We start from the raw sequence: 13,091 nt of genomic DNA, 5'->3' as shown, positions 1-13,091 counted from the left end.
TTCTGATCTATCGGCTCAGGGAGGAAAATCGCATTGACTTCCTTGCACGGCAGCACACAGACACGCGCGTAGGAACACGCGCACGTTCACAAAGCCCCACACATCTACCTATATATATAGTCCACTGCGAGTAGATTTAGAGAACGCAGCCCAAGAGAAAAAGAGATACTAGCGGGGCTTCACAGCCCAACCTTCCCACACGGAGAAGGAAAATCGGGGGCGGGGGGGGGGACAAAGAGAAAGCATAAAAACAAAGAAAAACAGCGCCTGCGAAACACCGAAGCCAACCGCGTTGGGTCTTAGAGAAGAAAAAGCGAATGAGACACGGCTGCGAGCCACAAAACTCAGGCAGGCAGCGGGGAAGATCTCTTCCTCTGGAAACAGGAATCAAGCAGAAGCTAACGGAGAACCGTTCCCTCCTTCCCACCGGGTTTGCCCCCCAACCCCAACTCCCCAAAGCCCCCCATCCCAAGCCTCGCCGGGCTGCGCAACGGACCTGCTGGCGGCGCTGAGCGGAGCCCCGAGGCCATAGAGCATGGCTCTGGCCGGCAGCGGGAGCGCAGGGGCTGCCGTAGGGCTGAGGTGCACCATGCGGACGTCGCTGCTGCCGCCACCGATGCCACCGCCGGCCGGGGGCGTGCCCGCTCCAGTGCCCGCGGTGGTGGCGAGGGCGAGGGCGGTGGCCGGTTCGTCTCGCGGAGCTCGGATGCTGCTGCTGTAGCTGGCGTCTGGCTCTCTCTGGCTCTGCAGGGCCCCGAGCGGCGCGTCTCTGGCTTTTATAGGGCGGCTTGTGCGCACCAGCTCGATCACTGGCACCGGCGCAGCAGGGGGCCCCGGGCCGGGGGAGGGGGGTGGCCGATTCGTTTCCTTGGCAACTCCATCGAGCAAGGCCGGCTCCCCCGGGAGGGCCATTCCTCCGCGCCTCCGATCGCCGCCGCCGTTGCTGCTGCTGCTGCCGGAACCCAGTCCCAAGTCCGGCTCGCCGACGCCTTCCGCTCCAGCTCCGGTTCCGTGCGCCGCATCCCGCGGCGGGTCACTGGGGGACCTCTCCATCAGCATCCTGGAAGGGGGGAAGGAGAGCCAAGAGGAGAGCGGTGAAGGAGGGGCGCGGCAGGATGGAGGGAAGAGGGGGGAGAAGGAGGAGAGGAAAAAATGGGAAGGGAGAGAAGGAGGAAAAAGCCCAAGAGAGGAAGAAACGCAAAGAGAAAGAAGAGCAGGGAAAAAAGGGAGAGACGGAGGGAGGTGGAAAAGGAGGAAGGAGAGCGGTGGGAAACCCAGGAATGCCAGAGGAGGGAAAGAAAGGGGGCAGAGAAGAAGGGGCATCTGAGGGAAAGTTAAACCCCGCGTCGCCAAAGAGTCCCAGCGGAGGATAGCGAGGCCCTCCGGTCACGGGCAGAGGCGGAGGGCCCCTGCTGGAGGTTGGACGCCCGGAAAGCTGCGCTGCTCGGCTCGGCGGATTTTGCGCTTCCTCCGAAGCGCCCAGCTCTCAGTCCCGGGATACCCACGTGGCCCGAAGGAGGGCGCAAGGAGACCTTCATCTGGGGGCTCTGAGACATGCAAAAAACCCCATTCACAAGGGGAAGAAACCTTATGGGAGCTCCTCCTTTCCCTTCCCCTTCCTTGGCCCGGCGGGCGCCTCTCCCAAAGCGTGGGAGAGGTGGGCCGAGGCCGAAAATTCAACGCTCCGTGGGGTTAACCTTCAAGATGGCCACCTGAACAGTTCAGCCCGAAGGTTAGAACGGAATTATTATTTGGCCCAATCCTTCGGGGAACAACAACAAAAAAAAAAAAACCACGAAATCGGCTTCACTTCTATTAATAATGAGCGAGGGAGCGTGTGTACATCAGAAATCATACCAAGGCAGAAAGAACAACAATGCCAAACAACAAGTGTAGGGTAGTTAGAATGGTGTAGACTAGTGACAGCGCCCTGACTGAAGTCGACTTTATTCCTCCCTCGGCATTGCAAGGAAACGAAGGCGAGAAACAGTCGCAAAGGCGCTGAGAATCAATGCCCCACGGAGGTACCCACGGAGAACCGCGCAGCTCCGCCTTCCAATCTGCGCCGCGAGGAAATAGGTGGCGAGGTACCGAGCCTCCATCCGCTTCCTGGAAAGCGGCACATCTTGGCAGAAAGCGTTTGCAGAGACTGGCGCTTGATTTCAGGTTCGCAATGCACCGCTGCCGCACTTTCGTCCCCGAATGTCGACATTGAACACACACACACAGAGACACCTTCTGCCAAACGAAGCACGGAAATCACTTGTGTTCCAACGTCCCTCTCGGCATTCGAGTATTTGTGGTCGGGGCTGTATCAAATTTGATTCAGTTAAATTTCATATCAAACCAAAACCATTTTTACGGTTATCCTCCACCACATTAAACCGGGTTTGCTGGAATGCCATCCCGAAAATACACCAGACGGAAGGGGAAAATAGGCAACCACAACAATTAGAAGAGGAAATATAGAGAGGAAGAGGAGGAAAAGAGAGGAAAGGAGAGGAAGACTGGGTGGAATAGGAGGAGAGGATATGGGAAGGGGAAAGAGTAGGGGAGAGGAGGGAAGAAGGAAAGTAAAGGAGAGAGAAAAGAAATAAAAAGGAGAGGGAGAAAAAGAAGGAAAAGTGTGACAGTAAAAATAAAATAGGTGTAAGGGATGGTAAGCAAAGAAATCTCGATTATACTTATTTTTATATGGAAAAATGAATGTTTAAAAGTGTTAAAATATAATAAGAATAATAATTATGAGAATGTATACGTGTAAAATGTATGTTAATTTTTTAAAAAAAACGAGTTGTCCCTTGTAGAGCGACGAGGTTACTCCCAGGAAAAGTTACCTTCGTCATATTGATAGGCGGAAGACAATAACGGTTTTTTTTTAAAAAGCCCTTTTCTTAGATGCCAGGGCAGACCGATGCTCGGCTTCCGGCTAGGCAGAGAGATAAAGAATCGCTTCAAAGGATGAGGGCTGGGATTCTGCAAGATCAGCTGAAGTCAGTTTTGGGAGGTAAGGGGAAAAAGGATTTCATAGCCGAAACGTTTTTTCTAAAAACGCCAAACTTCACATCAAATATGGGAGCGTAATGCTAAAACCACTTTTTCCCGATTTCGTTCTAATAGCTACAATCCCAAACACATTTTCTGTCAAGAAACCAGTCCAGTAGGTCTTAATTGCTAGTAAACATTCCCTAAAAATGCATTTAGGATTAAGCTTTAATCTTCCGCCTTGCTGTTTCAATTTAAGAGTGAGCTGGAGATCAGGCCATATTATTTTTATTGTGATTACCTTTATTCCGATTGAAGGGTTGTCATTTGAAGCAAATTTATATTCCGACTAACTAGTGATGTGACTTAAAGAAACTAAAATTTGAGATTGCTTAAATGCAATCAAATCATTTTCGTTCGATTTTCTCTACTGAGCCTCCCTGGTTAATTTCACGCCTCACGTACAAAACCAAGCGGCAGTTGGCTCTCTTTTGTTGAGGGGGGGGGGTTAAATGGACGCAAAATTTATGATGAACTGAAGGTGAAGCAAAGACCGAGTCAGCTTTATCAGCGCATAAAGAATGTTTCCATAAATAAATTTTTTTTAAAAAAACTGACCCAAATGTCAAGTTAAGCAAATGTCCTCTTTGTACAATCGTGTGTGTGAAACATTAAAGGAAGGTTTGCTATGTTTTCTTGTGAATCCACCACTACGACTGAGAAACTATCATATTTTAGCGTTACAGTGTTCCTAGAAAGCCAAAGCCAAACAAATTATGTTGTGGCTTCACCGGTTATATGATTCAAGCTACTATACATGGTTGTGCTGTAACTCATCTATGAAGCTGCAGTCTTCCGACTTAAATGGAAGGTCAGCAACATGCTGGCGAGGGCCTGAGTTTAGCATCGGCCATTCTTTGTTTACTGAATAAATCAGAGATATCTGGACTTTGCAGACTGTATTTGGCTGAATGTCCGTAAAATGCGAAGTCCCAAACCTTTTGGCTTAGATTCGATTTTTTTTTATGGAAAACAACATCAATTCGGGGGGGGGGGTCATGTAGGGCTTCCCTATCTTGAACTGCGGATGTCGGTAGATGAGAGCACCGATAACGAAATCTCGAACACCTGGCTGCCATCCAGGGATTGACCGGAGTTTTGCAATGGAGATCCAGACGCTCCAAATTGAACTGTTTTCGATGTTAGGAGCGGGCTATTTAAAGAGCACCTAGCTCCAAAGCGACCTCGATCCAGTGGGTTTGGAGGCCTCGCCGGCCGCAACGAGTTTCTCCTCTCTGGGAAACGTGTTTCTTCCCCCCACCCCCACAGCTTTAACTTGCAGATCTGCCCGGGCTCTTGACTCGGGAGGTATCTTTCTGACGATCTTTAGAACCCAAAAGCGATCACGTTGATTTCTCTGGCCACGGAAAGGCGAGAGGTTTTTTGTTTTTGCTGGCAGCGGGTAAATCAGAAAATCTTCCTCGTCGGCCATCAATCTCTGATCTGGCGTCTCTGGGTGGCTTGCTCTGCCCCCTTCCCCCCTTTTTTAAAAAAATAGAATTTCTCACTTAGTACAGGGAAACATCATTCACACCTGTTAGTCTGAAGACGCAGCAACTTCGGCTCAGCCAAGAGTTTCTCCCTGTCAAGGCCGCCGCCTTCTTATTCCACCCCCTAAGGCGCTGAGCGAAGGTCCGGCCGAGACTTCCTGGGGAACGCCGAAACTCTTGCAGCCTCATAGCTCTGCAAGCGGGCGGAAGAAATGGGGCGACGCAGGGACTGGGAAGCAGAAACAAGGAACCCTGCCAACCTACCCCTAACACACACACACACACACACACACACACCAAAAAGAGACCACAGGAGGATGGTGGCGCTTTCCGTTCCGTTTCAGGCAGCCTAGAGAACTTTCAGTCTAGAAAGAACGCCTAGAATTTCTCCGTTTGGTCTTTAGGATACACACATACACTTCCTTAGTATTCCCGGGCACTTCCTTGGAGGCGGGGATCATGAAATTCTTTAAACCATGGTAGGAGAGGAATTGCCTAGTTTTGGGTTCCGATGTTGGCTTAGCGTGTAGCGACCACCTCTCTCCCATTGAAATTTAGCCAGCGAACCTGAATAACGTGAACCGCGGCTTAGTCGAAGGATGCGTGTCTCAGAGTGTTCTGCAGTCTAGACCTCTCGCCAAAGAGGATTCCTGGTCAGCTCGGAAATATTTGCGTCTTCCTTGTGTAACTCCTTACCTGTACAAAAAAAAGCCCTCTCTTGTACTCATTTGAAAGAGTTTTGATTTTGAGAAAGCGGACAGACGCAGACGAAAGAACCACTGGATCGTCCGGGAGATGGGGAAGAGGTAGCCTGTCTGCTGTAGAAGAGGGACAGAGCAGGTCAGAGATCTTCATGTTCCTGCTGGAAAAAGCGAGGCTATGTGAGAGAATACTCCTTCTCCACCAAGCCTATGCTTCGGGGTTGATTGTACTACAACTCCCAGAGTTCCCAGCAGGAGAGATATCTAGGTCAGCACATCAGGAGTTTAAAAATATAAGGCATTTTAAATGGTTATAATAATACGATTCGAGCTTAATAAATATGTCACAGGATGTCAGTGGTTTCACAATATGAACCTCAATACAATCGTTTTTAAAAGACAACCCATATGCTACTGGTGCTGCGACCTAAGGCAGCCTTCCTGTTGCCAGGAGTGAAGTCTCAACATGATGAGCCCCATAGTTTTAAACTATAACTGAAACAGACAAAGGCGCAAGGAACATAATGTGTATTTCCCCATTAAGAATGGAATATCAGATCCAAAAATACAAATAGTCCTACTGAAATGATGTAATCCAAGTTAGATGTGACTGGCAAGTCCCATTCATTACAACAGGTGTACTAAAAATAGGAACCAGCCTGGATCTCAGTTCTGAGGCTTCTCTCCATTTCCAGAATAGTTTGAGGACTAGCTGTGATGTGTCTTACTGATTTGTGCAATTTACAGTCTCTTCTTTCAACTCATAAAGTTATTGCAGGCACCGAGTGATTGCTTTTATTACACACTTAATTGTATGTTAATATTGTCCTATTGTGCTATTGTGGAATATTGTCCTATTGTGGAATTAAGATATGCCACTCTGTATGTATTAATAGCCAAATTATTTACATTTTATTCACAAGGTATGTATAGATACCACAATTAAGGATCAGAAGACTGGTGAACTAGCACAATAGCTATAGGAAATTACATTTTGCCTATCAATCTGGCTGCCATCTATCAATCTGGACTACAAACTTCATTTACTAGCCTGATTTTTAATGATCACCATAAATAGTGTTCAGTGGAAATCAGAAGAAAAGCAGCAGAAATGACCACCCAATATAGGAAAAACTGTTTTATATTTGACATTCTATTGAACAAAGAGGATAGACTCATGGGGCAAAAATATTTTAATTATATCAAAGAACATTATTCAACAAATCTAGCTCCCTGATTACTATTACTACCTTCAGTCCAGCTTGTTCTGGAGGTCCCAATTTACATCATTTTGCTGTACTAATGGATGCCTCCGTTTCATCTAGTCCTTTAACATGAGACCTCTGCAAGCACATTCTCTTTTAGATCATAATAATATTTATTTTGCACAATTCCCCCCCCCACTTTTTTTAATTTGACAAGACACCCATGCCCTTCGCCAAGCTATTCTTTTCCTTTCTCTTTTCTTTGTGTTCTCTTCCTTTTCAAATACTTTCAAGGAAGCCTACAAAGGAAGCCTCTGGGGTTTTGTTTTTTGGTTTTTTTAAGGCCTGTTAGCCACAGAAAAACCGAGCAGCCTTCTCGCATCCGAATTTTGTCGCCGTTCTTTCCCGGCATTTCCCTCCCTTCCCTGCTAGTATCTTGGAACTTCACAATTGAAAACCGTTCTTCATTTCCATTCCTGCATGCCGAATTATGGAGGGGGGGCGGGGAAGGAGACGGGGCGGGTAGGGACTCAAGACCGCCGAATCGGATTTCCCGACGTCTTAATCTTCCCCAAAGCCATCGAGTTTTAGGGGGCGACCAGCCCGGCCGCTATGCCCGTAGCCCCCCAATACTTGTCTGGTGAGAAAACTGGAGGGGGAGGGGGGTTACTCGCAGGGGCACTGAAGGCGTTTCGGGGCGCTGCTCTTTCCCCATTTCCTGGCCTTCAGCAAGCCCAGTTCCGCCAGTATTTTCTTTTCTGGATCAGCATGAAGGTTTCCTACAAGGCTCCCCCCCGCGCGCGCGCTGCTAGTGAGCAAAATAAGAATAGCTCAACAATTCACCCCAGGATTTGGCCGTCCTTCCCGTCACCACCACCCCGCAAGCCCTTCTTTGCTATCTGGGTGTAAAAATAAGAGAAAGAGAAGTGGGTGATATGAGGAGCGAGGAATTGTTCCTTCTGCCTTTCCTGTGTGGTTCGCTGTCTCTCCTTTGAAACAAATTAGTTCAAGGAGAATACCTCCTCTACCGCTATACTCATGTATATATCAGTTGGCACTCTGCGTGTGTGTGTCCGTGGTAGGCTAACCTACGAAGCGATTTTCTTTCTTGAACAACAAACCAAACAAAAAGAGAGGAAAAACGACCCCTTTTACTCACCACTTGTTTTTCGTAGGTGAAAATGACTGGAGCCATTTTGCGGCCTATTCATGGAGGCTGGTATTGCCCCCCCCCCCTATAGTTGTTTTTTTTTTAGAGGAGGAGGAGAAGTGCTGGGCGGCTTCGCAGCGCCAGGAACTAATTCCCACATCACGTACAGTTTCCTATTTAGTATGGAGAGCGGATCGCTGGAGCAACGTGGCCAAGCGAGATAAGCCGCTGGCACTGGCCCGCCTGCCCTGATAAGCCCCTAAACCCATTATTTATGAAATGATTCATTATTATTTGGCAATTTTATCGAGGGAAAGCGGAAAATTATTGCAGGGATATGCAGAGAGAAAGAGAGAGGGAGAAGAATTTTGGATCGCTAGCTTTAGAGCTTTCAAGACGCGTCTGTTTGCGCGCTCATGTGCACTTTAAAAAGAGACAGCAAAGAGATGGGTGGGGAGAGGGAGGCGAGAATAATCAAATGCTCCCAACGACTGCCCACTTTTGAATAAAGATCCTTTCTTTTAGCTTTCTTGGAGGTGATTATCCATCCCCCACCTCCATGCACACGCACACACACACACACACATACCCCACTTAAATAGGGAACACATACCCTGTTCTTAATTAAATTTAATGAGCCAAAATAAATCAGGTACGGTACCGCTAAAGGGAAGACAGGGTGGTCGCTTGTCGCTTAAAAATAAACGGCTGAAGAGAGCAGCTTGTCAATAAAACTAATGTGTGTATTATTTTTAGAAAAATATTTTTAGCATACAATTATTCAGCATAAGAATCACCTTGAGGGGCTTGAAGATGGATAGATTTAGACTCCCAGAATTCCCCAGCTATACATCTTCAAGGGGGTCCAGATTGAGAAACGCTGGAATTGCCTGCCAGGATTTGCTGCTACAATTTAAATGATATGGACTTCCCGCCCCTTATCATGAGACTAATTAATTCTGACCACCTCTTTTCTGCCATGTTCTTGGGATGTCGACTCTGTCTCATCCCTTAAAATCTCTCTTAGCTTTTTCCAGATTTGAAGTAATAGTTTCCATTCGCCCCAGAGTTTGCTATGGATCTGGCCTGAAACCTTTGGCTGCCTCTTTGAGCGGTGATGTGATTAGGGGTTGGGGCCTATCCAGTTCATAGGGGTCACTGCTGGCACACCTCTCCCTTTGGGTGCCTGGGCACCAGCCTCCATGGGAATTTGGCTTGGGTTGGAGGAAAGACCAGGCAGCTGGTCATCACGAAGGTGCCTGACTAGCACTTTCCCTAGAACGTGTTAGGTTTTACAGGAGCTCCTTATAAATATAAGTTTGCATTCTGGAAGAGTGCTAGTTCTTTGCTGCCCAAATTGATCCAAATGGAGAAACCAGTTTCTGACAATTGTGTGCTGATTGTGTCACCAGCAGGTGTATCACAGAATGATGACAAGGATTTGGCATAGCTATTTTTTCCCTTACTATTTTTATGATTTAATTTTAATATTTCTAAAGACTTGTGCAAGAAGTGTCTTTCTAACCTAGCAACAACTCTGGTGCAATTGAAACTTCTAATTTCCTCTCTCTCTCTCTCTCTCTCTCCTCTCTCTCTCTCTCTCTCTCTCTCTCTCTGTGTGTGTGTGTGTGTGTGTGAGAGAGAGAGAGAGAGAGTAGAGAGTGGGGGGGAGGGAGGGAGAGAGAGAGAAAAGAGAGAGAGATGGTGGTAGTATTTGGTATTTTCCATTCCAACTAGATGCCCTGATGATCACTGTAATCACAAGAGCATGATTCCAGATTTTGGTCTAGCATTTTCCAAGCCTTATGCCTCTAAACCATAAAGTCAGGACTGAATTTGCTGATTATTAATGATTCTCTTCCTTTCATCCCAGATCTCTTCTGTGTTTCTCAGCTGAGAGCTGGGTGATTTCAATCCCTACATTGCTTGATTACCAGGCAATGTTGCCAGGACAAAGGAAGAGGTGCACTGATTGGCAACATTGAAGCATTTCCTTCTGCTTCGCTCTTAAGTTTAATCAATCAATTCATTTGGCCATTCATAAATTGTTCTGAACAACTCCAGGCAGCTTATAAATAACAAAGGATTAAAGCAAAAGGGAAACTGAGAGGGGGCTAATCCCACCATTCCACTGACCCCACTTTAAGTGAAAGAGCTTGCTGCTTGTTTCTCCATTAGCTGATGATGCTTGAGGATCCTTCCACTTACCCCTTCTATAAATTGGCTCCAGAAAGGGCTGCATCATTCAGTGGCCTTTCTGTGGTAGAATTTGGGCTTTCAGGGATAATGGAGCACAGCTTATACCAGAATACTTCCTTGATCAGCTCAGTGACAGGTCTCACTTTCACTTCCCTGGGGAGAATGGTGAGTAAGGAGATGGGAGGGAGAAGGATGTTTATTTTCCAACTAAAATCTTTCTGGTGTAATAATAGTAAACAACAGAACCAAAGTGATAATGTTTCCTAGTTTAGGTAATGAAGCATCTGCAAGAAAACAAGCAAGCTCAGAGAGCACCAAGGATCCTCAGAACCAAACTGTCCTGACAAAGAGATTCACACATCACAGGAAGCCATGGCTTGGTTAATCATGGTGTATTGAATACCCTACTGGTTCAGATATTTTTCCTGAGCTACAAATCTTAGTTTAATATAAATTTTCAAGCTACCTTGGCTATGATCACACTAGATGCAAAGCCATAACCACATAATTCATATCATGGCCTCAAGTGGTAAGGAAAGCCAACCTATCCACCATCTCTAAGCCAACCTGCTTGTGGAAAGAAGGGCAGGAGTTCTTGAATAGCCTGGTTGTGTCCTTAGAGAAGAGACCCATCTTGATGCGAAGAGAGACTTGAAGGTATGCATTAACACATCCATTAAGCATCTGATCTCACAACAGGTTGACTCACTTTGCTGGAATAAAATGAAATATCATGTAAGGTCTTATCAATCAATTCACAGCAAAACAGTACCATCAATCGCAACAATGATGTTTCCCCACCTTTCCCTTAAGTAGAACTAACTGCTCCTGGTTTACAGACCAGATATTGCAGTATCCTTCCCCTGCCACCCACACCAAGCCACCCACATAGAACCGGTAGAAAAAAATAGATTTCACCACTGATCCAGATTACTTATCTGATTACTCTTTGGGAAATTCCCACAGAATTCAATTGATTGGAGAGATTCCGAGATTCCCATTTACCACCTGCGATCCTGTTATTTCAAAGCACCCTTGCAATCGATTAAAACTGATTAATCTGGTGTCTCTGGGTCTCTTCCATGCGTGAGGGCGGGGGGAGGGAGAAAATATTCTTAAGACTACGGTTTTTATTCCATATGGGGAATGAAGTTTCGGTGGGAAGGAGAAAACGTAGACCTTCCGGCAACGATAGATTGAGGGTCCAAAAGTGGCACAGCCGCGTGTGTGTGTTGTTTGCTGCGCTTGCCGCCGTGGAATAAACCATTTCTGGAGTGTCCAGCCTAAAGGAGAGAGCGATCAGCCGGGGAATGCAAAATGAAGTGGGGCAAACGGGAAAAAGCTTCGGTCAAAGAGTCGGCAAAGGAAACGGAAGGACTGACAGGGTAAATGCCAGGGCAGATGAAAGATGAGTGGCGGGGTTAAATATCCGCCTCCCCCCCTTTGCCCTGGGGACAAGATCTGGAGTTGAAGTGGGGGCGCGAGGATTTTCCCCAGAGAGGTTTTTCACCAGGCCGGAGGGGAAACGGCTGGAAGTGTTAGTTCCCCGAGCAGTCACGACTGTATGCTGGGCCTGTGTTTTAAACCAGAGTCAGGAAACACGAGCGCCACTTCCTTTAGCCACCAGAGGCAGGAAATGGGAAAGACAGAAGTCGTCTGCCCGGGCGGGCACAGTAATGGAGATCACGCTTCTCCTCTGCCTCCTCCATCTCTCTCATCCTGCCCTTCATTTGATAAACAGGCCTCTCTGTGTGCAGGGTCAGGATCCCATATAGATGGAGTTATGTTGAGATCATAGCAGAGTGCCCTGGTCTGGTCACTCAGTAGTCCCAGCCAGGAATCATATACTGTACCTGGGGTCAAGGCAGGATAAGACAACCTGGTACCTTGAAACCTGAATAGAGTATTTTTAGACTAGGGGTCTCCAACCTTGGCAACTTTAAGCCTGGTGGACTTCAACTCCCAGAATCCCCCAGCCAGCTTTGCTGGGAGTTGAACTCCGCCAGGCTTAAAGTTGCCAAGGTTGGAGACCTCTGTTTTAGACAATACTCTTTTCAGGTCTCTACAATTGGCTCTGTTGGCTGGTCTGAAAGGAATTGAAGCCCGAAATGTCACCAAGGATACCAAGTTGTCTAATTCTGGATTAATATTTTGTGGAAAGATCTAATGGCTTTGAGTCTTATTTTGTGGAAGCAAGGGTTTAGAATCCTGAAAGTAAGTTTTGTGTGAAACAATCCTCAAAATATTTCTTGGTGCATGCCAAAGAATCATAGTGCAATACTAGAGGACCTATTCTCTCATTTAAACTGCTATCCACCTCATCTTTGCACCACTGAACAGCATCATCACAACACTGGCTGTTTGCATTGCGCAATATGTGGTTCCTAACTAAATTGTGTTGTAATGTGTGTGCCACTTATAATATGCAATTAACTGGTTTTCTGCTCTGGCTTAGTTAACGACCCACTTCAGCATATTGTCAGCCAGCAAGAAAAATATCCAGCAACTGGAGCATTAATAGGGTGAGGATTTGGCTCTATTGTGTAATTCTAAATCTTTGCTTTTCTGGCAGACTTCCCCTCCTCCACTCCCACTTGGGCATCTGATACTGTCAAAATAATGTGAAGAATTTAGAGAACAGTTTCCAATAATATTAAGTTAGCAAATAAAATCAGATTCTACTTCAGACAGTAGAGGTACATGAAAACACCCAGATGTAATCTCAGAAAGGAGGGACATAGACCTTCCCCTGATAGATGGTTAGAGGCTAGTTAAACACTTTTGCAGAGAGGAAGTATTTGAAGCCAACTAATACAAGAAAATGAGCACATCAATAAACTCCAATTATTCCATATTATTTTCTTGCCACTGCAAGTGTGCTGTGCTGCTGTTGCATCTAATATTAGTTTCTCCATTGACTCCATTCTAGAGTTGTATAAAGATAAACTTGTGTAAATATACCTTGTTTCCAATACAAGATTGGTGGTTTTGTTTTCCAACTCTCCTTGTTAGAAACCAAGTTGATTCCAAAAAGTTGTGTTGTTTGTGTGTGTGAGGGGGGGGGGGATTGCATGAAAGGATTCAAGAAACAGAACTAATGTAGAAGCCAATAGCTGGGCACTAATTTGGCCAAGAGAGGCTGTCTAATGTCTGGAGGGATGAGAATGCTTTTCCAACACACTTGAACTTCTAGTAAAAATGCATATCGACATGTCAAAAACCTCATAAATTCCAGTAAAATGGGTAAGGGCAGGTTACAGCCACATAGGATGGAGAGTTTCCTCTGTCACTTTCATGTGTA

At 46.4% G+C, this 13,091-nt stretch overlaps 1 protein-coding gene across 1 annotated transcript in view; it reads right to left on the bottom strand.

The window, feature by feature from the left end:
- Positions 1 to 7,737, bottom strand: part of TAL1 (TAL bHLH transcription factor 1, erythroid differentiation factor) — a 31,453-nt gene extending 23,716 nt beyond the window's left edge. Inside the window, exons 1-2 of the mRNA XM_032217929.1 lie at positions 7,601 to 7,737; positions 497 to 1,060 (exon numbers count right to left, since the gene is read on the bottom strand). Of these exons, the coding sequence (XP_032073820.1) occupies positions 497 to 1,059 (563 nt within the window). The 5' untranslated portion in view covers position 1,060; positions 7,601 to 7,737. The remainder of the gene's footprint in view (positions 1 to 496; positions 1,061 to 7,600) is intronic.
- Positions 7,738 to 13,091: the final 5,354 nt, after the last annotated feature.

The sequence above is a fragment of the Thamnophis elegans genome, chromosome 5, assembly GCF_009769535.1.
Source record: "Thamnophis elegans isolate rThaEle1 chromosome 5, rThaEle1.pri, whole genome shotgun sequence".
Taxonomy (NCBI): Eukaryota; Metazoa; Chordata; class Lepidosauria; order Squamata; family Colubridae; genus Thamnophis; species Thamnophis elegans.
This window is presented reverse-complemented; position numbering and strand designations above follow the sequence as displayed.